The 22,576-nt window shown below is 37.6% G+C and overlaps 1 protein-coding gene across 1 annotated transcript in view; it reads right to left on the bottom strand.

Annotated features, from left to right (window-relative positions):
* Positions 1-11,843: 11,843 nt before the first annotated feature.
* The window catches only part of LOC107042000, a 24,673-nt gene continuing 13,940 nt past the window's right edge, over positions 11,844-22,576 (bottom strand). Inside the window, exon 2 of the mRNA XM_015262847.2 lies at positions 11,844-14,448. Within this exon, the coding sequence (XP_015118333.1) occupies positions 11,979-14,448 (2,470 nt within the window). The 3' untranslated portion in view covers positions 11,844-11,978. The remainder of the gene's footprint in view (positions 14,449-22,576) is intronic.

Consider the following 22,576-nt stretch of genomic DNA (forward strand, 5'->3'; position numbering starts at 1 on the left):
AAAGAGTTAAGAACTTAGTTTGTGATAACGGAAAAGAGTATATGAATAGTCAAGTTTACAATTTTGTAGGACAGAAAGGGATAAAACTAAGGCCATGCCCACCGTATGTGCACGAGCTGAATGGAGTAGTGGAGAGGTTCAATAGGACAGTAATGAATTCAGCCAGATGTTTGGCAACAGAAGCAGGAGTTGGCAATAAATATTGGCCTGAGTTTGTTAAGACAGCCGCATATCTACACAACAGAACATTGTCAAAACAATTTGAGTTGAAAACACCGTATGAAATATTTTTTGGGACAAAACGAAACACAACGAAAATCTAAATGGGATGACAAAGCCAAAGCAGGAATATTATTGGGATACTCAGAAGTTGGATATAGAGTTTTAATTAATCATAGAGTTGTTGAAGTTAGGCACGTCGACATTATTGATAACGATATTAAACTTATCGGTTTCAGCAGTGAGCAAAAACCAGAAGATATTTATGAAACTAACGATCAAGATAACAAAGATGAGGTAAAAAGTGAATCCGATTATGAGTCTACAGATTCATATGAAGAAAGAAAAGTTGAGCCACTACTGAGAAGATCTACTAGAGACAGAAAACCAAACAAAAAATACACTGATGATTATCTAGCTCATGTTGTATATGTAAATTGTAGTAGCGTTGATACTCCTAATAATTTTGAAGAGGCGGTAAATTGTAATGAATCAAAACAATGGAGAGCAGCTATGGATAAAGAGATAGAGTGCATAGAAAAGAATCAAACCTGGCAACTAGTCGATAAACCTAAAGATAAAAAATGTGTAGATGTAAAATGGATTTATAAGAAGAAAATTGAAAATTTGTTTAAAGCCAGACTTGTTGTAAGAGGATTCCAACAAGTACTACTACTCTCCAGTAGCAAAGATGGAGACATTAAAAATATTACTCTCATATTGTTGCCAAAATAAATTGTTAATCGAACAAATGGACGTAGAGACAGCTTTTCTAAACGGAAAAATTAGGTCAGAAGTGTACGTAAATCAGCTTTTAGGTTATTCAGACGGTACAAATAGAGTATTGAAATTAGCAAAGTCGTTATATGGATTGAGAGAAAGCCCCAGACTATGGTATGATTGTTTTAATAGTTTTATGAATGAACAAAAATTTAGGCGATGTAAGCATGACTACTGTCTATACGTAAGAGATGATAATAAGGATCCTGTATACATTATTTTATTTGTCGACGATTTACTCATATGTTGCAAAGATGCTTTAAAAATAGAAAGAGTAAAATTGAGTTTATCACAAAGATTTTGCATGAAGGATATGGGGGCAATTAAAAATTACATTGGAATTAATATTGATTATGACTACACGAAAAGTGAAATGAGTTTGAGTCAGCAGACCTATATTGAATCACTAGCCAAGAAATATTCGTTAGAGCAAGCAAAGTTGTTTAATACGCCCATGGAGACAAATTTAAAGCTGGAACCAGCTGAAGAAGTTGATAAAGAAATAAAATATCGAACAATAATAGGGGAATTATTATATGTAAGTGCAGGAACTAGACCCGACATTGCCTTCAGCACAAATTATCTTAGTAGATATCAAAATTGCTACGGTCAGACTCATTTTAAATACGCACTCAGAGTCTTGAAATATTTATACTTAACAAGGAAATTAAAATTATTGTTTACCAGATCTAAAAATTATGAGACAATTGATTGCTTGGTGGATTCAGACTAGGCTGGGGATATAGTCGACAAAAAGTCAACCACTGGCTATTTAATAAGATTATATGGGAATGTAATTTACTGGAAATCGCGAAAACAAAAATCGGTTACCAAATCATCAACTGAAGCAGAATATGTGGCTATATCTGAGGCACTAAGTGAAATAAAATTTATAAAAGGTTTAGTTGAAGAATGTTTTGGCATAAAAATCAATGAATCTATACGAATTTATGAAGACAATTCAGCCGCAGTGACTATTGGAAAATGCGGTAATCTATCGAAAAAATCAAAGTTTATTGAAGTGAAATACCACGATGTTCATGACAGTGTAATCAAAGGACTAATTGAAATTGTTAAAATTAAAACTGAAGATAATGTAGCGGATATTTTTACGAAGGCTTTAAGCAAGGACCAATTTATCAAACTAAGATTATTGTTAAATTTGAACTGAGAGTACAAATGTAAAGAGGCGTGTGAAAATATTATAAGAGAATACATTTGTACTTGCGAGAGTATGCGTGTGAGTACGCGCAAGAGGTTGCGCAGTCCGTCTGCGTTTACCCCGCACTCTACTGGACGAAAGAATCTAAGAGACACGTGTGAATTCAGAGGAGATTATTTATAATAAAGTTTATAATAAAGATGGTCAACTAGAAGTCTTTCCCAACCAAAAATCGTTTATTTCCAACAGCGTAAATTAATTGAAAATGACCTATCAGATGATTTTCCAACACCGACCTCGAGCCAATATTCGACGGAAATTTCACGATCCTTTTATTGACGACTTTTGTTATGTATGTACGAAGACTTGTGGTGAAACAATGTAAGTCAATCCATCTATTCCTTCCATTCTTTTCTTTCCGAATGTTAGTTTTGTAATCGTTGATTTTGACGATCTTCTAATTTTTCCTGGAAATGATGTAAAATGTCATGAAACGTGAAGATACGATGTTTTTAGAAAAAGTGTGTATGTAAGTTTGTATGTGGGAGCGGATTTTTCGGAAAATTTTTATAAAATTTCACAGAAAAAGGACTAAAGTTGAAGCTAAAAATCTGAAATTTTGTAACATGATTGGTATTATTTTGGAGCACTTTTGGGCACAATTACAGCCCAATCGGTCAAGTAATTTTCGAGATACAACAATTTCTCAAAAATCTGTTTTCCTCAATATCTCAAAAACTACGTGACTGAACTGAATTTTTTTAACGTCAAAATATTCTTTGTGATAATATATATCAAATCAAATCCCAATATCGCTGTTACTTGTATCCTTTACATAGAATCACTGATTCATTAGATGAATGTATAATTATAAAAATTTCAGCGGAATTGATAAGAACAACAATTTATTGATCAATGAATTATCTCAGTATGATTCGAGGTAACTTCAATACATTCAGTAGTGAGGTGGTCAAACGTCAAAGATTGACTCCATCTGTTAAAATTATGTGTTCCAGTCATGTAAGGTGTAAAAAAATGTGGGATTTGGTAAGCTGGAAGGAGACACATTGACTCTCACAGTTGGTCACAATCAGTTGTCCAACCCTGTGAATAAATTAGAATATGATTTTGAAAATAGTCTGTACGAAGCAGTTATAACAAGACGATCGAAGATAGTGAGAGTAATATACGATGAAAGAAGTATAAAATAAGCCAAAAATTTGAATCCAGTTGTTCGAAATTCCTACTGGAACACGATTTTCCCTTGTAGTCATTTCCTAAATTTATTACTAAAGTATTTTCTCCATAATGTTCTTAATAGTGATCCGATTGCTGCGACTCACCTCACTTGGTTACAACTGAAAAAAAAAATCAGAAATGAAGAAAAACCACACGCCCTTCTGCTCCGAGGATTTGGTTCAATTATTTCACTTTGCTTGCGATGGCGACATGGTCAATTTTTACTGAATGGGAGGGTCGACGACTTGATCTCAGCATGATTCGTGCAGCAGATAATTTACACGCAATCATCTACATTGAGCGAGATCTCCTGCAAGAAATAAATACTAACATTTTGTACATGAATGCCACCTTTAGAGTGACTCCACCGAAACCTAAGGAATATCAATTTTTTACAAGAATGGCTGAAGTAAATCATACTGTAAGTATTTGATTCTCTGAAAAATACTATCAGTGCCGCGTTTAATTTATAATTTGTTGATAACTATTTTTCAGTCGATTCCAATATTCTGGGCACTTATGGAAAGAAAAAATGGTCCCTCATATAACGCAGTTCTCTCGTACTTCCGTCACTTAGCACCCTACATACAACCAACATTGATCATGTCCGATTTTGAGAATGGAATTGCATTGACCATTGGTATGATCTACCCAGGAGTCTCACATAAACGATGTTTCTTCCACTTCCTCAAAGTAATTAATTTATCCCTTCCATGAAAATTGCATGGAAATGTGAAGCAGCAGTCGCAATTGGCTTTCTTTTTTATATATATATTTTTCAGGCATTAAATGCTCGAGCTCGGCAATTATGTTTGATTGATACAATTGCGCAGTGGCCAGGAGGGAAAATTTTGTATAGAAAAATCTGTGCCCTGGCGCTGCTCCCTGCTCATATGATTGAAATAACATTTAATTAGTTGATTCGTACTACGATGCATCATGAACCAAAATGGAGAGAATTCGTAAAATATTTTCGTCGACAACGAGTTGAAAATCCAAAGAGGTGGAGTGTTTTTGGTTTCAGGCAAAGAACAAATAACTGTCTGGAGTCGTATCATCGAATTTTGAACTTAAAATTTGACCTTCCATCTGGGATTTTACAGGTAAAAAATTTTAATAATCGGGGAAATCATAGAGAATTCTGAAAAATTGTAGAACATGCCAGATGAGTACAAAATCTTCAGGGAAATTTGAGAATCACGTGAAAAACAGTTCAATTATTATTATTATTATTATTATTATTATTATTTCAGCATTGTCGACTTTCTCTGGGATGTTTTGCAAGAGTTGATCATTTTGGTCTCCGAATGGAAGCATTGTAATCGTGCTATTTTTACATTATTTAATTTTACTTGCAAATAATGTAGAATGATCTGAAATGTAAAAATACAAGTTTTGGTGTCTATATCACCAAACGTTATATCGTTATTTCATGACGAATTCTCGTATGAGGATGACGTGAAAGATTATGGAACATGGGAGAATATTTTTCTATTACCATTATTATTGATTTATTATTTCATAGAAGATGGTCTTGTTGCAGAGCCAAGGTGTGTAGCATATTTTGATTTTTTTATGTTCAATGTATCATTATTGTCGCCTGAAATATGACTTTCCAATCAATAGTAATAATCTATTTATATGTCAATAATAATGAAAAACAAGTGGGAAATTGCTCTTGTATTGAATATATTATCGTTATTTTTGCTAATAAATTAGCAATATGCTTCCGAATGTTTATTTTACACATCATGCTTCCATCATGTATGATTCATTGTTTATTTCATTTTATTAAATTGAATAAGATTTATTTTTAACTAATTTTGTCAGATTTTCAACTTAGTTGAATGTTATCATCATTAGTATTCTTATTATCCCTTTCTTCAATACAACCGATTGTTTTTTTTACAATTCTATCTCTCTCCTCAGCCCTTCGATAAAATGTTAATAGAAAAATGTTATTTATACATAATTGAATGAATTTGAAATATCACATTTGAAGAAACCATCAAAAAGCTCACTTTCAGGGAAATTCAAGAAAAATTCGAAATGTTCAACAATCATCATAAAAATCAAATCAACCAATATAGCTATGGTAATCATCTTTTGACTTCGACTTAATGGCATTAAAACAAACATTTTAAGCAATGATTGAATTCATTTGAAACATGATATTCATAGATATCCCGGGAATTCAGATTTTCAAAAAATACAGAATTTTTGCAAATTTTCAAATGAATGAAAATAACGATGATTGCTATCGCCTTCATCTTCGAACCCAGTTAAAAGGACATCCAAACAGATTTTTTAAGCCATCATTTAATCAATTGAGAACATTTTTTTAGTTATCGTAAAAAAAACAATTTTAGAAAATTTTTAAAATTAACATTTAATAAATGAATTAAATTTTAATTAATGGCGATTAATAGGGCCCAATAATACCTACATTTGAGGGGAAAAAAAGATTCAATTTCATCCACGCATTAACGAACAATCGAAGAAAAATTTGTTTACATACGTACAGTTGGACACTTCTGTTCGTGAACAGAATACACAGGATGAAAGTTCCGGTTGTTCACGAACTTAAGGACTCGACTATATACACTGTGACGTATTTCGCACCTCAACAAATTAAATAGTTGGGCGCCAGCACGTGTGAAACAAGCAAAAATCACAAACTCAAAATATCAACAAAATCTGCGACGGAAAGGACGACTGCCGACAGCCCAGCATCAACCGCGGTAGCGGCTGGGTTCCACAAAATGTCGTCCTATAAAATGCTGAAATGACTGGGTTTTCAACTTATTCCACATGTATCACAAAAATCCGAAATTACGGGGAATAAATAGCTTTTATTCAAATGAAGCCGCCTTTCTTATTTCTCAAATATTTTTCTTACAAACTTCAAAATATATATCACAATAAATTATAAATCACAAAGCTAAAGACTCGATACATCACAATTTTTCCCTAACCGTAATCTGTCAATAATAAAATACTAGTCAAGTTAAAACGATAGTCAGAAAAAGTCAAGATAAATTGAAGTCGAAATGGAAATGTCAAAGCTAAAATAACTAGTACGGTACTGAATCAGTCAATAATTATAGCAAGAAAAATAATATTATTTCAAGAAATGAACGCCTCGATAATGGGCGAAATGAATAAGAAATCTAAAGTTCGGTTGACGAGAACTGGGATTGTCTCGAGAGACAATAACTCTTGACCCCATACAAGGTCACACGACAATGAAAACTCGAACGTGAAACCGACGCTTCAATCCCAACTCCGTTTTCCAAAAGAAATAACCTCGATTTCGAATAAAATGAAATAATTAACTCAATGTTCCGACGTCAGGAAATATCGGAATGATTTTAGAATATCAAAATAGCAGCTAGCTGTCGAGAGATCCACATCCGACTGTCGACAACTAGCTAGATAAAATGAGAGTTATACAATTAACAGAAAATGTCACTGAATTTAATTATGGATTTCAAAACAAATTATCTAATGCCTCAAAAATGCAAAAGTAGGCGAAATCGAAATGACTGAAATCGAGAAACTAAAACAATTCCGCCGAACAACGGGCAAGAAATTGAAAGGAGAATTGAACTGATTAAAATGGCGTCAAAACCGCCATACGCCAAGCGTCTTATCAAAGGATACAAAATTAATTCTTAATAAACACAAATTAACTTGGAAACTGTTCAGCTCTCCGCTCACTGTAGTCTGGAACCCAAAATATATGTCCGCTTCAGATGAACGGGTGTCGAAAATTCTCCTTGCAAGAGTCCCTTCAAGTCCAGAGCAGGCCTCGATATCGTCAGAATTTTCCGGTGACACACAACACCAGAAAAACAGAGTTAGTCTCACAACGTCCAAACGAAAAGTCACGAGCCATGCGACAATAACCCATGCGTTCGCTAATTCTCCAACCGGCAATGATTCCATTGGTCAATCATGACATCTCCTTCAACAACATCAATTTGATTGGTCGGCGATGACAACACCTTCTGACCATTCACTGATTGGTTCACCCAACCAATTCAGAACTCACGAGTCCAAAACATACTCGTATCATTTTTCCCAGCGACACAAATATACTGTGTTCGCCATAAATTCAACAATAAATTTTCAAATGATTTATCATAAAGAATTGATGTTTCACTGGACGTCTAACGTCAGTCCAGTGTTTTCCCACCAAAACATAAGATAGTCGTCTGGGACACCACTAGCTACAACTAGGGTCCCTATACCAGTTACCGCTGCTCGGTCCATCACCATACTGCCTCCAACGCGGGAATCATTCGATCCATTCGAATGTGACGTGACTCGAAACCCTGCATGCAACTTGACTTCAGGACTCTCTCTCTCCGAGGCTCAAATATTCTGTCCAACCCCGTGTAGATTCCTTCCAGGCTTNTTGTCTCGAGAGACAATAACTCTTGACCCCATACAAGGTCACACGACAATGAAAACTCGAACGTGAAACCGACGCTTCAATCCCAACTCCGTTTTCCAAAAGAAATAACCTCGATTTCGAATAAAATGAAATAATTAACTCAATGTTCCGACGTCAGGAAATATCGGAATGATTTTAGAATATCAAAATAGCAGCTAGCTGTCGAGAGATCCACATCCGACTGTCGACAACTAGCTAGATAAAATGAGAGTTATACAATTAACAGAAAATGTCACTGAATTTAATTATGGATTTCAAAACAAATTATCTAATGCCTCAAAAATGCAAAAGTAGGCGAAATCGAAATGACTGAAATCGAGAAACTAAAACAGTTCCGCCGAACAAGGGGCAAGAAATCGAAAGGAGAATTGAACTGATTAAAATAGCGTCAAAACCGCCATACGCCAAGCGTCTTATTGAATGACACAAAATGAATTCTTAATAAATACAAATTAACTTGGAAACTGTTCAGCTCTCCGCTCACCGTAGTCTGGAACCCAAAATATATGTCCGCTTCAGATGAATGGGGGTTGAAAATTCCCCTTGCACGAGTCCCTTCAAGTCCACGGCAGGCCTCTATATCGTTAGAATTTTTCCGATGACACACAACACCAGAAAAATAGAGTTAGTCTCGCAACGTCCAAACGAGAAGTGTCAAGCCATGCGACCCTAACCCATGCGTTCGCTAATTCTGCAACTGGCAACGATTCCATTTGTCAATCATGACCACATCTCCTTCAACAACATCAATTCGATTGGTCGGCGATGACGACACCTTCTGACCATTCCCTGATTGGTTCAACCAAACCAATTCAGAACTCACGAGTCCAAAACATACTCGTATCATTTTTCCCAGCGCCACAAATATATTGTGTTCGCCATAAATTCAACAATAAATTTTCAACCGATTTATTATAAAGAATTGATGGTTCACTGGACGTCCAACGTCAGTCCAGTGTTTTCCCACCAAAACATAAGATAGTCATCTGGGACACTACCAGCTACAACTAGGGTACCTATACCAGTTACCGCTGCTCGGTCGTTCACCATACTGCCTCTAACGCGGAAATCATTCGATCCATTCGAATGTGACGTGACTCGAAACCCTGCATGCAACTTGACTTCAGGACTCTCTCTCTCCGAGGCTCAAATATTCTGTCCAACCCCGTGTAGATTCCTTCCAGGCTTCAAATCCCTCGACGTCATCCGATGAGCAGTAGAATATGGGCTCGATACAATCAAAAAGAAAATATTCAACAGAAATTAGATAATGAATAAGTTTTTTACTCTCGCTTCGCTGGTAATGTGACTTCTCGTCTGGACGTTTCAAATTTTTACCGTTGAACGGTCGAAATAAAAAATAACACGTTACAATACATACATACGTACGGATACGGTCTAAAAATTGCATTTTCAGACTTTTTGGATTATAATGGGTCGATATATCACGAAAAATCCAAAACTTAAATTTAAACGATTACAATGCTCCCATTCGGAAGTAAAAATGTCATGGGAGTGAATACTCTCAATATAAAAACTACTAGGATGAAGTGATAAAAGTTAAATTAAGAAGTCAACACAATTTTTTTGAACACAGCGATGATTTTTAATAGAAATAATAAGCAAATAAGGATTAAAGAAATGATTTCATGAAGATATTTTGCTAAAACCATTTGCAAGCCAGCCATCAATGTATTGATGGCAAAAAAAGCCTTAACACATCGCCAGTTACATGTTCGCTGTCCCCTGTTTAGAGGCTTCCACGATTCTACTGATGATTCAAGAATTTGCCATGAAGCCACTCAAACACAAGAAGAACTATACATGATACATCATCCTGAGATCTCAATTATTCTAGGAATTCATATTTTGTTATATTCTAGCGTCTATGAGCGACTTGGTGAGAACGACCAAACGAGAATTTACTTCCATGCAAATGGGTTACCTGGTAAGAGAAAATCCGCGAGCTGCTGGTAATGCCTTTCAGCAAGCTATACATAAAGCTTGGGAATTCCTCAATATCGATACCTTCAACATCGCCTCGTTCCTGAATTCTGCAATATCTTATCTGAGAGTCTTGAACAATCATCCATTGACCAATATAAATGACGTTGACGGATTTGTCAATAGTGATCCTCGTAACATCTACGATGTCGGTATGTATTTTATCGAGCAAGGGATTATCTTCGAAGATCACATACAAATAAAAACTTTTGGAGTTTGTTTGTAAAACGTTCTTCTAGGGTACTTCGATACAAAATTCCAAATGATTTCCATGACAATTGGTATTATCGAAATTTCATAGCACCAATAATAATGATGATTAGAAAGAAATTAGCCTCATGAAATTCTGGTATTTTTCCTAGTTCTAGTCTTGTAGAAATAACGTATACAGATACACTGTGTATAAATATGATCTTAATATTATGTATAATAAATCATGAAATGAAAGAATACCGAAAAGTACACCTCAGTAGAATTTTTTCATATGTGATCGAGACTAATAAGTTTGTTTTTTTTTTAAATATTATTATCTCAAAAATTGTAGCAAACTACGTATGTCCCTTCTGTGAGCAACGAGTTCCGAACATCAATTCTCTCCCTTGCAACGACGTGTATAGTTGCATGGAATGTGCAGTTTTGCATCAGAACGTTGCTGTCGCTAACAACGCTTCGTTGTACTGCTTCTGTGGTGAAGTCGTGAATGAATTGCGCCAGATTTTTTGATTACTCGTGTGACCATAAGAAGTGATAGATGCGGAAAACGAGGAGTCAACATGCGAAAAAATTCGGTGAAAAAATTCTCTGTCTCTCCCGCTGTCCAACAGTACAAAAGAAACAAATGTTTTATTGGATTTTATGTAAAGGGAAGTTTGGTAATGCATTCGGAAAGGTAGGAATCACAAATGAAGTCATCTAATTGATGTGACGAATGTACTATGTGAAGGTTTGGAGGCTATTTCGTTAATATTAAGTTGTTTGCTATGTAACCCATAAGTTTGTGCTTGAATAAAAAAATTATAAAGTATTAAGTTGATTGGTACCATATATGAACAAATTCAACGAAAACATTCAGCGTATTCGCTGAACAAGTTTAGTGAATTTCTATTGATAATTTTATAATTCATTGTGTGTCATTTTGAACATGTGGAATTCTGATTGTACGAACAATCTAGTTTCTTTCACTGATTCGTTGAATCTTAATAATAATTTAAATATTCTTAATTACAATTTAATTTAGTCTTTTACTCGGACACGTAGTAGTTTTTGAATTTGCTGACCGGTGTTCTCCGATTGAGGTTCTCAAGGTAATAACGGTGGCTACATTATCGGCCGTCGATCAAACAGTTTTTTCAATAACGTGTGGGATAGTTTTGGCGAGTTATTGTATGGAGAAGATTAGGTTTGTCGTTTGATTGCTTTGGATAAAATTTACAGGTGATTGAAGCGCAATGCTACACAGTTTTATTCATCTTTCGTCATTATTCACAGAGTATGCAATGAACCCGCAATAACAACAGTCAGTTTTGATGCTACAAATGTTTCTCTGGCCGCAGAACTTTATCCCTCGGAGTGCTGTATTACGGCACTGTATTTGGATTTTGGATACGAGGATATCAGCCATCACGCTGTGCCGCCCTCTTATGCCTCAACGAAATTCAAATTAGAGTGCGTGAACAATAAATTAAGTGAATTAAAATTCTTAAATATAATAAATAAATTAATGTTCGACGAATAAAGTCAAATAATTCTCTAAGGCAGCTTGCGAGGTCCCCCAGAACAGGGGAATTGTGTCGACGCGAAGGGAAAAACAATATTTCCTGTCAGAGGATTAATTCATGGATGTGATGGATTATTATTTGCGAATGATCTCGAACAAGTCGAATTAAAGATACTGTTTTCAATCATTTATTTGTATAGGACACACTGTGAGAGAGGTAAAGCTATGTCATCAATCATCCTAGAATATCTCGCTGAATAATTTGATTCAGATGATCGAACACAGTATTGCAATGAATAAATTCCAGTACACATGAATCATTCGGCTCTAATTACCTCATCGCCAAACTGTCTTCATGACAATATTTTCATTTTGAGTCATCAATGCCGATAGAATCCTCACCCCAAAGGCGGCTCTAGTTTCAAACTAATCCAAAAGTTCTCCCTGTTCTCCTTATACCTAGCCTTCAACAAGAATTCCCATGCCAATGAGTTTCCAGGAAATTCATATTCTCTTGCAAGCCTCTGACAGTCACTCAACCATACCCCCACCTCTTGCGCCCTCTTCCTTCTCCAATCCACATTCCTGCTCTTCAATTCGTGTTCCTTGATGATCCTCGTGGTCAGAACTCGAGTCTGCCAATGATCGAAAAACTTTCTGGCAGTCATCAGTTGCTTCGCTGCCCAGAAGACATCAATTGTTCCTCGATTAGCAGCTTTTCCCTGAATGAGTCTCACCATCCTCGTCGACAGAATCCTCCTCACCAAGCTCTGTTCAGATTTCTTCTCAGCTGGAGAAATGGTATGACGTGTCGCCTGTGAATGATTCTTCATGGAGTTTCCCTCTTCAGAGGCTTGATAAAGGTACGTACACCCGCAGTCATAATTCTTCTGTGTCCAACGTCTCGGCATCTCCTCCGCAATCACCTCTTCATCAATATCCAGTCCTAGAATTCTAATTAACACATGACCGATATAGGGAAGCACTGGCGGGCGACTCTGAGCCTTCTCCCACGAATCAAAATAAATATCCGTTCTACAATTCTGAAAAACCCTGCATAATCTCGTAAAGGTCTCGTATCTCGTAGCATGATGAGTCTTCAAATAACTCCAGGTAGATCTTAACCTGTAAACCGGTGGACTCTGGAGACCCGCGATAATAGATCTGGATGAATTAAAGTTCCCCATCGAGAAACATTTGTTAGCAGAGTTGATGAGTCTCGCTAACATCCTCGTCCTCATTTCCAATTTCTTAGTCATTAGAATCTCACTAGAAGTTAACGAAGAAATACGATGGCTGAAGGCAACCCAGGCTCCCATGTTTGGCGCATTTCTGGAGGACTTTTGGAAGATTATTATCTCAATTTCAGACGATGGAATCCTCAGGAATAAATCTCGATCTATCAGTGTCAATTGTTTCGCCAATGTCGTGCTATCTAGATCCCAAATCGTCGTTTTGAAATTTGGTTTCAATAATCGTCTCAGTTGACTCACTGTCCTCTCCTCTTCAGACTTGTTGAGGTCTTTCCTTTTGTTCCTCAAGTCTCGACTTGAGAATATCTTGTTCAGAATGCAACTGCTCTTACTACACATCTTCCTTCCCTCCATCTTGTTCCCATCCGAAAAGGGTTTCCTTCTTAAGAAGAAAGACCATTTACAACTTTTGTCCTTTTCCGAATGAAAATTGTGGAGACAAGCCAAGTGGTCCCTCAACTCCCTGTAAACAGTGGTTGCAGCTCGGGGTCTGTACCAGTAATCGGGTGTCCAGAATATCACAATTCTTCCTCTTGTGCTAGTGGCAGTTGAAGACATCTCAGGTTCCAGAGAAGTCATCGAAACACTAGTGCACAACTGCTTTTTAGGGACAGCAAGTCTCATCTCGTCATCAATCGGCTGTTTCCTGATCCTCACGAGGCTCGAAGATCTTCTCTTTTGGACCGAAATTTTGTCGCCGGGGTTCACAGACCAGGGACCCAACCCGAATAAGAAATGAGGGCAGGTGGCTAACCCATATCTTCTGAAGGATTTGAATGAATGTCGTGAGCCGCTACTTGATTGAATAGATTTCGCCCTCTCCCAGATCTCCACTCCACTCTCGATTAATTGGTAGGGGTCCATCAGCTTGTAAGCCGGCTTTATTTTAACAAGGTGGTCAGGATCTCCTTCGTGAGGGGCCAGATAAAGACCAGATGAGCAATTCTCGTGGATTCCAAATCCAAATCTCGATAATTTCGGAACGAGAGCGTCATTGGATTCTTGATGTTTTTTTTGTTTTTTGGAGGTCTTGAAATCGTTTCTCTTACAATTTCCATAGTCGCCGAGATGGCGATGGGGGGATGGGTGTCTGTGCACGTAGAGAACATCACAAAGACCGACGTTTTTGTCTTTCTGGCGTTGTTTTGAGTTGGAGGATTTCGGTGGCGGCCAGCTATGATTAGACTTCTGAAGAGGAGTGAGGGACACTGGACGCAATTCATATTGAACTTGAAGGTCGTCGAAACTGGCACCTGCGAAACGCACGGGGACTGGAGCATAGAGACCGTGACCGAGTTCATTGTAGGTCGGGCCGAGATATATATCTTTGCGGGGCCAGGCGGGGGACTGACCGTCACCACCACCGTAGTACGTCCACAGGCGACAACCTCGGAGATTCCCCGAGTTTTTTGGGAAAGAGCGGGAATCCCCGTCGGAAGATAGAATGTATAGGGTGGTGGAACTTGATGAACTCGCTGCTGTGGTTTCAGAGAGGGAACTTCCATTTTCTTTTTGCAGTTGGAGGACCTCGATCTGAGTGCACCAAAGGGACCAGAGAGACTTACGGTGGTAGATACCCCCGAGCTCGTAATATGTTACTCGACCGTTGATTAATCTAGAATAATGTCAATTTTTGTATTTAATTACTGCATTGGTACATGTCATTTTTTAATGAAAAACAGCATTCTTATAAATCATGACTAATTTTTCCCTCTCGATTCCTGAATAAGCCATTGACAAAATCATGCACATGGGTCATTCACGCAATTTCAACGGAGGTAAAAAAAATTTTTTTTTTTGAAAATTGCATATATCACAAAACGGAACCAGAAATACTATTAACAGCCTAATGTATTTTTTGTTAAAGTGATAACAATTGTAAAATTCCCGTGAATAACGAATAGACATGCTTTTGAATATTTATATCTGAAAAGCTATGCATTTAATCGGAAAATTTCCGAAGGGCTTTATTGTTGAGAAAAGATGATTAGTTATCTAAAAATAATTGATCGAAAAGAGTAAATATTATTGGTATTTTTTAAATAAACAATTAGAAAAATGGTTGTAGTTTCGTGAGTTCTGCCGTGAAAAATATTTTAAAAATCTATTTTGTGAGAAAAATTATTAAAAACGTTGTTATTATTTTTTGGTTTAATGACATCAACTGGCTCGTAAAATATCAATTTTTTAATGAAGTTATGAAGTTTTTATGAAGTTAGTTTTTTGTGTGACGTATCCGGCACTCAGTGCACCGACCAATTTGAGTGCTGCAGCCTGGCCGGGGTTTTGGGCGCTGGTAACTCATTCAATACTTCTTACATGGAAAAGGATAAGTTTTATACTTCGTAGAAGAAAGGTCAACAATTGTAATAAAATGGGTCTTTTTCTAAGACAGGCCTGGTGAACAATTTTTCAAAGGAATGAGTCGTAAATTATTGTAAAGTGTAATGTCCAAACGTTTCCAAGGAAATGCATATCGCGACGATTCACATTACAAGTGGAAGGAAAAATTATCGGAAATCAGTACAAGTAGTTGTAATCAATTAAATTACGTCATCTCTTAATTGATTTCTCCCCGATGGTTATCATCTTTTCCTGGTCATATTCCAAAACTGTTTGCAATATCATCTTGCATGCATTATCCGATTTTTAAATTATTTTTTGCTTTTTTTAATAGGAAAAATCCATTTTCTTCCAAAAAAAACAAGAGTTTTCATGATTATTCATTTTTTTATAAGGACAAATAAGTGGGAAATTACCGATGTATACCATATAATATAGCTTTATTTGCTAATAAATTAGCAATATGCTTCCGAATGGTCATGTTGGATTTTTTTTCTTCCGTACAATAGACTCCCGTTAGAGTCACGCTCAAGGGGCTGTTGGGGAAGTGAATTCGGGGAATGCGACTGTATTCACCTTCCACCACGCGCTCACTCCGGGCGTCATTTCTCAGAATCGACATTGATAAAATAAAAATACTGAATTTTTCTTTTCATTTTATTGATGAAAAAATGAAAATATAACAATAATTATCATAACAATTATGATATTATAATGACCAATAAAAATAAAAATTGATTAGTTATTATTAATAATTAATTATTGTCATGTGGATCCATTTTTCACTTCATTTAAATTTTCACTCGATCAACTAACTAATCAAATTTTAACTTATTTTACCACAATAAAAGTGTAACCTCTCTCCGTGACGATCAGGAGCGGACTAAATGTCTACCCATCGTAAATTCATATTTTCAGTATTTTATTTTGCGAATTTCCGAGAAATCAAAAACAATGACTTCTCTAGGAAAAACAGGAGCATTCATTTAAAGCCTTTCGTAGGTAATGGAGTGGAGGGAGCGCTCGCGGGCCAAAAAATCGACATGAGAGAAAATGCGACTATAACTAGTGTGACTCTAACGGGAGTCTACTGTATATAATTTACCAAGAAAAAGTTTTGTTTGATTCCTACTGGGAAGTCGAAGTTTTTGAAAAATACATAGAAATAAAGAACGAAGCCAAGTTAGGAATTTTGAATAAATGGTGATAGTGCACAATCAGGTTTCTATAATATAAGAAAAATAGTTCTCAATGGAATAAGTATTCTAAAAAAATTCTCCATGAAATAAAAAATCAGTAGGAGTAGGACCAATGTTCTTGGCGCGGATCAAAGGATGGAGGAGTAGATTGATACAGACAGTGAACTGAAAAACTCCGCGCCAAGAACGTTGGTCCTGCTCCTACTGATTTTTTATTTCATGGAGAATTTTTTTAGAATACTTATTCCATTGAGAACAATTTTTCTTATAGAAACCTGATTGTGCACTATCACCATTTATTCAAAATTCCTAACTTGGCTTCCAATTTTATTTCTATGTATTTTTCAAAAACTTCACCTTCCCAGTAGAAATCAAACAAAACTTTTTCTTGGCCCAGTTGTTTTACAAAAACATTTATTTTTGTGTTTTTAGGCAGATTTCATTATTTTTTTCAAAATAAGCAAGGACTGTTCTTACATTCGGTGAAATTTGTTCTTTTCAATTCAATTTAACTGATTCATTTTTCATAAGATAGAACATTTTTTGAATCAACAATTGAAGGGAAATAAACAGTCCTACTCCAGATTTATTCTCTCCACCGAATTTCAACTTTTAATCATCTATTAATAATTTTCTGACTTGATTTGGTTCCTCATTCAATTTTTGCTCTGATGATTCCTATATGGATTGTATTTCGTAGAGATGAATTGATTTCCTTATAGAAATAGTCGAACAAAATGTTCACAAAGAATTGTTTTTGAAAATATCTGTTTTTGTTTTTTTTTGTTTTAAAAAAAAATATTAGATACACATTGGGTGGAATGGACTCTTCTGACTTCTTGTTTCAATATTTATAACCAAGGAACAAATTTATCGATTGACTTCAGTCTAAGCTTATTACAAAGGGGCTGACTGTACTTTAATTTGAAAAAAAAATCTATTTCATCAACACTTCAGTAAGACATCAACATTTTGGAAAGGGTTCAAAGTGTCCATTGAATCCCACCGTCTCCTACTATTTTTTTCTAAATAATCACAAAATTATTCGCATTTCACTGTCACTTAATTTAGTGAATTTTTTTCCACGGAATAAAAACATTTTCTGTTACACTCGGAGAAAAATAATATTTTCTTTTCAAATTTAACTATTCACGGACATTTAATACTTGATCACATAATATTTTCGAAACATCTCCCTTTTGTCACACTCCAAACATAAACCGATAACCTCCCGTCCTCACAAACAGTGCATAAACTACCTTTATGTCCGAGGTCCGCATATGAATATAGATATGGCGGGATGAAATTCGAATTTTCGACGAGAGAAAACAAAATAGAACACCGAGTCGATTTTCCGTTTGATTCTAATAAGTGATTTAATGTGAAGAAGAACATTTTCCGTTGTTCTCCATAACAACATCACAACCCACATTCAAATGCACTGGTGGCAACACTTCAACGTTGGATATGAGGTTCAGTTGGACCGGCGCTGCCAACGTTACAACTTGATTCTCCGACTTTATAATGTGAATCGCGAGAATGTGAATATCTACCTGTTGCTATGCGCGTATCTTTTTTACTATTAATCCAAAAAATACCATAGTTACACAGTTGAAAAGCTCATAGGCGATTTATATAATGTAACTAACGACATTTTCCCGATTTGTCGTCCCGTTTTCATTATACCGAATGTAAATCATTTAGAGGTAGCGGAGGGGGAAGTTCTGTCGTGTATAGATACGCGGTGCGCTCAGCCTGATGTTTTGCTCAGTCGGTCAAAACTTTTCTTGGTCGATACGCTACCGCGTATCTCGATATTTTACTTTATTTTATTAAATTGAATAAGTTTCTTTTCAAACAATTGTGTCAAATTTTCTCTGCAGTTGAATTTTGTATTATTATTATTCTTATTATCATTTTCTCTTATAGAACTTTTTATTTATTTATTTATTTTTTGTTCATTATTCTTTCATCACTCTCATTGTTCCTTTGTAGCATTCATTTTATAAGGTCCATTTCATGTTTTCATTTCGCTTTTATATTTTCATTGAATTGTTTTCTAACTATTACAATTGGCTTCTTTCTACGCTCTGTATTTAACAGGTTTGTCATTTCCATAAGCCACGTGTAGGTTATGGCTGTCGATTATTATGAATATAATTGAATGCATTATAATAATCGCAGTTTGATCAATAATATGCTTCAAAATTACTGACGATCATGATTACGAAGAAGATGAGAATGGAATATTAATACTAGCAACGTCATTATTTAAAGTCTACACCTGTTCTCTTTTGTAATTTCTGTCTGGGTTTTCTGGAGAGGACATGGGTTATGGGCCCCAGATAACTAAAATATCAGTTTTTAAAAAAATGATATTTTAGTTGCTCATAAGAGGTTTGCATGAATCCTTAAAATCATTAAATAAATAGATTAACCTTAAATGAATTTGAACCTTTTTCTTTTATTCAAATAATCAACGAAAGTGTATTTTCCACAATCATGGAAAGTCAACAAACTTTCGAATACCATAAGCGATTCCTGAAATTCTTGTATAAATCAAATGAAAAAATGATACTATTTATATCATAACAAAATTTCAACAGAATCTTTGAAAATAAGTGGGCAATTGCTTTCCATTGTGTCAATTATGGTGCCTATTTTTGCCAATGAATTAGCAATATTCTTCCGAATGGATATTGCCTTTTCATTGCACTTTGCCATTAACTGATGATATACGTCCCCATAAGACCCTCATTACCCTTATCATACTTATCACCCCTATGACCCCCATAATACTCTCATAAGACCCTCATATTCAGGCGTCGCTGAAAGATCAGGGGACGCTACCCATAGCAACCCCCCTAGCAATCCCCTATCAACCCCCCCTTGCAACCCTCTTAGCAACGCCCCTAGCAACCTCCCCTAGCAATCTCCCCTAGCAACCCCATAGCAACCGTCTAGCAACCCCCACCCCTAAAAATCCCCGTAAGTCCCCCATAAAACACCCATAAGATCCCCATAAGAGCGCCATAAACCCCCATAAGACCCATAAGAACTCCGGGTTAAACTCAAGTAAAAAGAGCTGTTTTCTTTTTATTTTCCTTATATTTGTCTTCACTTCAACTGGGCTAGCTTCCGCGGTGAGCTCACGGGGGATTCGCTCACTTCGGTCTGTTGTGGAATATTGGATCTTGGGAAGGTACTTCTCATTGAAACACCGAGTGTAATTGGCAAAAGCTATAATGAACTATTTACTAAAATACAATACAGGGTTGAGATTTGAGGTTCGGTTTACGCGTTATTAAATGTGGAGGAGCTGGAATGACCGTCCAGCTTTGTTCGGTTTTCCACCGAATTGTTTTTCCTCACACACGCACACTCACGCACACTCGCTCCTCTCGCATGCTTGCATGGCTTCCCACGACTGACCTGCGCAACCGACTTAAATGACCAGTGGCTTCTCACCTCTGACACCTGAGGCGCCACTTGATGGACAGGTGCCCAGTGAACGCCTCCATTTGAATTGGGGCACGTTTGGACCCTCGATGATCGATACCTGCCACCTTTCGGTCCTTTAATCGGCCTCATTTGCATTTCAGCCCTCGTACAGTGTACTTAGTCTTCTCCGAATTGCTCTCTTATTTGTATTGAGTTCCGCGTATAATTACTCTGCGCTTCAAGTTCTGTGAACTGCTTAATAATATTGTGACCCGCGCTAATATTCTTGACCTTCTCAATTAATTAAATCTAACAAGTGTATTTTTTGACTTTCATTTATATTAAATTGACTTCGTTGACCAACGTGCACGTGTGGTGATTTGTGGACCTTCTCCCGCTCCCGTTAAAATCCACTCGAATCTCGCCCATCTCTCGCAAGTTCCGCGAAAATCAGATCCGGCATTGAACAGTTTGGTCCTTCGAGCAGGATCCGCGGAATATTTTTTCGTTTTTCGGGTGTTTTGCGGATTTTTCGGGAGTTAAGTGGACAGAGTGTTCCCGACCAGTGGTCCTCACTCGGCTCCAGTGGAATTTGAATTCGTCCGGCTCAAGGGTGCTCATCCAGTTTTCTCCACACCGTTTCAGAGATCTGCAATACCGGCTAGGCGGGAAATTCAAACTGACCACCGCTGTCTAAAGGGAAGTTTGCATTGTTATTTCTCCTTTATTCATTCTTTTGGATTTCTCGTGCCTGGAACCTTTTGGACCTGCGTTGGCGATTTAATTTTTTTTTTGGATATTCGGAATTTTATTATTTTTGAATCCTTCGTTTTTTTGGGATCATCGGACCTGCGCCTACTATCTCCGTATTTTTTTAAACTGCTCTTTCTAAAGAAACGAAACCGAGTTTAATTCCGGATTGCGACCTGCGTTATTGGGTTTTTTTCTCTTTTCTTCGTTAACGCATATTGTCACATTCAATATGTCGGCTCTTGAAGCAACTATCACGCTTCAAATGACTCAAGCGGCTTTTATCGAGGAAACTTGTAACGAAGCAAAGGGAGATAGCGCGAAGCAGCTTGGACTTGCTGCACTGGAGTCCAAGTTGGCGCTGTTCGAGAAATATTGGGACAAGCTTGAGTCCACTCATGAGAAGCTCGTAGCTAGTGGTTCGAAGATGGAGGGTTTATTGGAGCTCTCTTATTTCTAGGTACTAGGTACACGACAGCTAAGACCGCGATCACGCAACTGATGGAGAATAAGGGGGCTCCTAACCTCAATCAGACCATGCGCGGAGGTCAGACTGAAGGTTATTCATCCAGCTCGACACGTAGGGCGCTTCCAGAGATCGAACTGCCTAAGTTCTCTGGAGTTTCTAGAGAGTGGAGGCCATGGCGTGACTTATTCCACTCTCTGGTCGGGAATAACCCTGACATTCCGGGAGTTGAGCGCATGCACTACGTTCGTCTCTCGCTTTCTGGTGAACCACTTAAGCTGATTTCGAATTTGCCCGTCTCGGAGGAATCCTTCTCGATAGCTTGGGGAATCCTTACTACGAGAACCAATGTTTGCTAGTTTCAGCTCATTTAGACCAGCTTCTGCATCCGCCTTCGATATCGTCGCACAGCGCCACGGAGCTCAATTTGTTGACCAGCTCAGTCTCTGAAGCACTTAACGCACTCAAAGCTCTGGGACAACCTACTGATCAGTGGGATCCAGTGGTTGTCCATGGCATTGTCCATCGACTATCCAACAAGCTTCGTGAGGCGTGGGAAAACAAAATCGGGGCCTCATCGGAGTATCCTTCTCTGGAACAGCTGACCGAGTTTCTACAAGGTCGCTCCAGGGCGATAGAAACTTTAGAAGTTGGGTCTGGTCCTCTCAACTCAAGCTCGATGAAATCTTGCAGCCCAGCGTCCAATCTCGTCCTGCGTCGAAGTCCAGCGGCAAGGTCAACGCAGTGACTTCCAATCGGCCAGCTTACCAGCCGTCTCAGCAGCTTCAAGGTCCAGCGCGCAAACTACAGTCGACTCCAACTCAATCATGGACTGAGGCGGGCAGGTATCCCTGTTCGTACTGCAAGGGAGAGCACTATATCGCCTCTTGCAATCAATTCAAGAATATTTCGCCAGCTCGTCGACAGGAAGTCGTGGATCGTCTCTATCTGTGCTTCAACTGTTTGGGGAAGGACAGCATCAGGGTCTATCAGACCACTCGTAAGTGCTTCCAATGCCAGGAAAGGCACCATACCCTGCTGCATTTGGATCACTCCCGTCGTCGAGCTCAACGTGGTCCAGCATCTCAAGTTCTCAACGATGCAGCAGCGCAGCGCCCGAGTACTTCCGCTCCATTGACCAGCGTGCCTGTCGTGACGTATACTCTGTGACATGTTATTTTCCGTCACAAATAGCATTTGTTTATTCGACCGTTTCGCGTGTGGGTTTCTAATTTAAAAATCACCAGACGGGAAGTCACCAACCGACAGCGAGAGTCACGAGAGAGGTTCAGTATATTTTGTTAATTATTTTGTTTTGTATTGCCTTCTGTATTGTTTGAATCGAATCTGGCGTCGACATCGTGGGACTGAGGTGGCAACGTCTCCGGGAATCGTCAAGTGACTTCGGGACACTTCGAGTTCGTGATGAAAGCCTCATGGGTCTTCGGATTGCCAGAGGTCGCCAGCTCTCGGGCAACTCTAGGGGAAACGTGACGTAGGAGCCCGGCTGGTTCAATGTGGAAGGGGAAGTGAAGGATTTCACC

Source organism: Diachasma alloeum, unplaced genomic scaffold (assembly GCF_001412515.2).
Source record: "Diachasma alloeum isolate Michigan unplaced genomic scaffold, Dall2.0 Dall_scaffold_00401, whole genome shotgun sequence".
In the NCBI taxonomy this organism is placed as follows: domain Eukaryota; kingdom Metazoa; phylum Arthropoda; class Insecta; order Hymenoptera; family Braconidae; genus Diachasma; species Diachasma alloeum.